Below are 2366 nucleotides of genomic sequence, written 5' to 3' on the forward strand. Positions count from 1 at the left end.
AAAATAAAGTTGCAGAGCCCTAAGACCTAAACTAAGTAGGGGTAGGATGAGAAGGTGGAAATAATAGTATCTTTTCAAAGGAATAAAAAATGTAATCAAAGATGCATAACCTGTAGGTTACCTTGGTTGAGCATCCACCTCTTGGTTTCAGCTCGGATCTTGATCTCAGGATTTTAAGATCAAGCCCACATGGGGCTCTGTGCTAGGCATGAAATCTGCTTCAGATTCTCTGCCTCTCCCTCTAGCCCTCCTCACAGCCTCTCAAAAAAACTAGATACACATCTCCTGGAAGACTATTTATTGATATTAAACACAGATTTCATTTCAGGGCTTTTGAGAGAAATGGAGCCACAGACAACTAAAAAGTCAGGTGTATGCATATGAAGATATTCCTTTTTATCACACTTTAGATAAAATAATTGCATATCAAACTATCTTTAAGAATAAGGAGTACAAGCAGATAATAATAAAGAGACAAAGGGAAATCCCAGGATCCAGTGCTGTGTTTTGTTATCATTGTTGTTTGTTTGTTTTCCAGGTAAAATGCATATTAACTTTAAAACAATCCTTTGAAAATAACAACTGAAGAGAAGTCATGTTCTTCGTCATCTGGATATGACATATATACAAGGTTTGTCTTGGATAAAGAACATTTAAGTACACATTAAGTAACATCATTTGTTTGCTCTTATTTGTAAATCCAATCCATGTAATGAATTACAAACAATTAACATGTACATTTGTAAATTTTCAGGGGAAAGAATGATCTGAGAAAATGTTGGATTGTTTTACATTAACATGAATCCTGAGTATTTGCTCATATGTGGAATATTCAAGAAGGCTAGTTGGAATAGTGGTGATATGGATTATGATGTGAAATGAGAAAATAGACTGATTTGCTTGGTTTTTGTATTCAGTGTTTTGCTACAGAATTTTAATACTGATCTTCCCACAAAAATCTCTTTTATTTTCATAGGCTGATGGTTAGATGTCAAAAGTCAGTGATGAGAAACTATACAGCAATAACAACTTTTATCCTGCTGGGACTGACAGATGACCCACAACTGCAAATCCTGCTCTTTATCTTTCTATTTCTCACCTACATCTTGAGCGTAACAGGGAACCTGACTATTATCACCCTCACACTGGTGAACTCCCATCTTAAAACTCCTATGTACTTTTTTCTGAGAAATTTCTCCTTCTTAGAAGTGTCATTCACCACTGTCTGCATTCCTAGGTTCCTGTATAGTATATCAACAGGGGACAATACTATTACCTACAATGCTTGTGCAAGTCAAATATTTTTTGTTATTCTCTTTGGAGCAACTGAATTTTTTCTCCTGGCAGCCATGTCCTATGATCGCTATGTTGCTATCTGTAAACCACTTCATTACATGACCATCATGAGCAATAGGGTGTGTAGCTTATTAGTCTTCTGCTGTTGGGTGTCTGGCTTGATGATCATTCTCCCACCCCTTAGCTTGGGCCTCCAGCTGGAATTCTGTGACTCCAATGCCATTGATCATTTTAGCTGTGATGCAGGTCCCCTCCTGAAGATCTCATGTTCAGATACATGGATGATAGAGCAAATGGTTATCCTTGTGGCTGTATTTGCACTCATTATCACCTTAGTGTGTGTATTTCTGTCCTACACATACATCATCAGGACGATTCTGAGATTCCCCTCTGTCCAACAAAGAAAAAAGGCCTTTTCCACCTGCTCATCCCACATGATTGTAGTTTCCATCACCTATGGAAGCTGCATCTTCATCTATATCAAGCCATCAGCAAAAGAAGAGATAGCCATAAATAAAGGTGTTTCGGTGCTCACTACTTCTGTTGCACCCTTGTTGAATCCCTTCATTTACACTTTGAGAAATAAGCAAGTGAAACAAGCTTTTAATGACTTCATAAAGAAGATGACATTTCACTCAATGGAACTGAAGTTTTGATAAATCAGCGTAAAATGAAAGAAGAAAGTCCTCTAAACATTTAACAACAGCTTCTAACTTGTTTCATTGCTTTGCTTATAACTTGATCATACTAACCCTCTCAAAGACATTTAATAATACATCCTAATCTCATCTTAATCGAACTCCTTTTTCTTTCAAACCAAATTCATACATGGTGTTTTCTTTCACTGTAAAACTTTAAAGTATAAACTACAATTGAACTTATTGCTACTTCTGACCTAATCCTTTCTTCAGTGTTCTGGGGAAGGAAGGAAAGTAATAATATTAAAACTATATAAGTGCTATAGAAGACACATTACAAAGTAATAAAACCAGTTTCTTTCCCTAATGAAAGTCATCAAAATTAATGGCATAGTCGAAGACCCAAATACAATATAGAAAACAGCAAGAGCA

The 2366-nt window shown here is 36.1% G+C and overlaps 1 protein-coding gene across 1 annotated transcript; it reads left to right on the top strand.

Moving 5' to 3' along the window:
• Positions 1-1004: 1004 nt before the first annotated feature.
• LOC129512132 (olfactory receptor 6C2) lies at positions 1005-1952 on the top strand. Its single transcript, XM_055329409.1, has one exon. The coding sequence runs from the start codon at positions 1005-1007 to the stop codon at positions 1950-1952; it is 948 nt and encodes a 315-aa protein (XP_055185384.1).
• Positions 1953-2366: the final 414 nt, after the last annotated feature.

This window comes from Nyctereutes procyonoides, unplaced genomic scaffold, assembly GCF_905146905.1.
Source record: "Nyctereutes procyonoides isolate TBG_1078 unplaced genomic scaffold, NYPRO_anot_genome, whole genome shotgun sequence".
In the NCBI taxonomy this organism is placed as follows: Eukaryota; Metazoa; Chordata; class Mammalia; order Carnivora; family Canidae; genus Nyctereutes; species Nyctereutes procyonoides.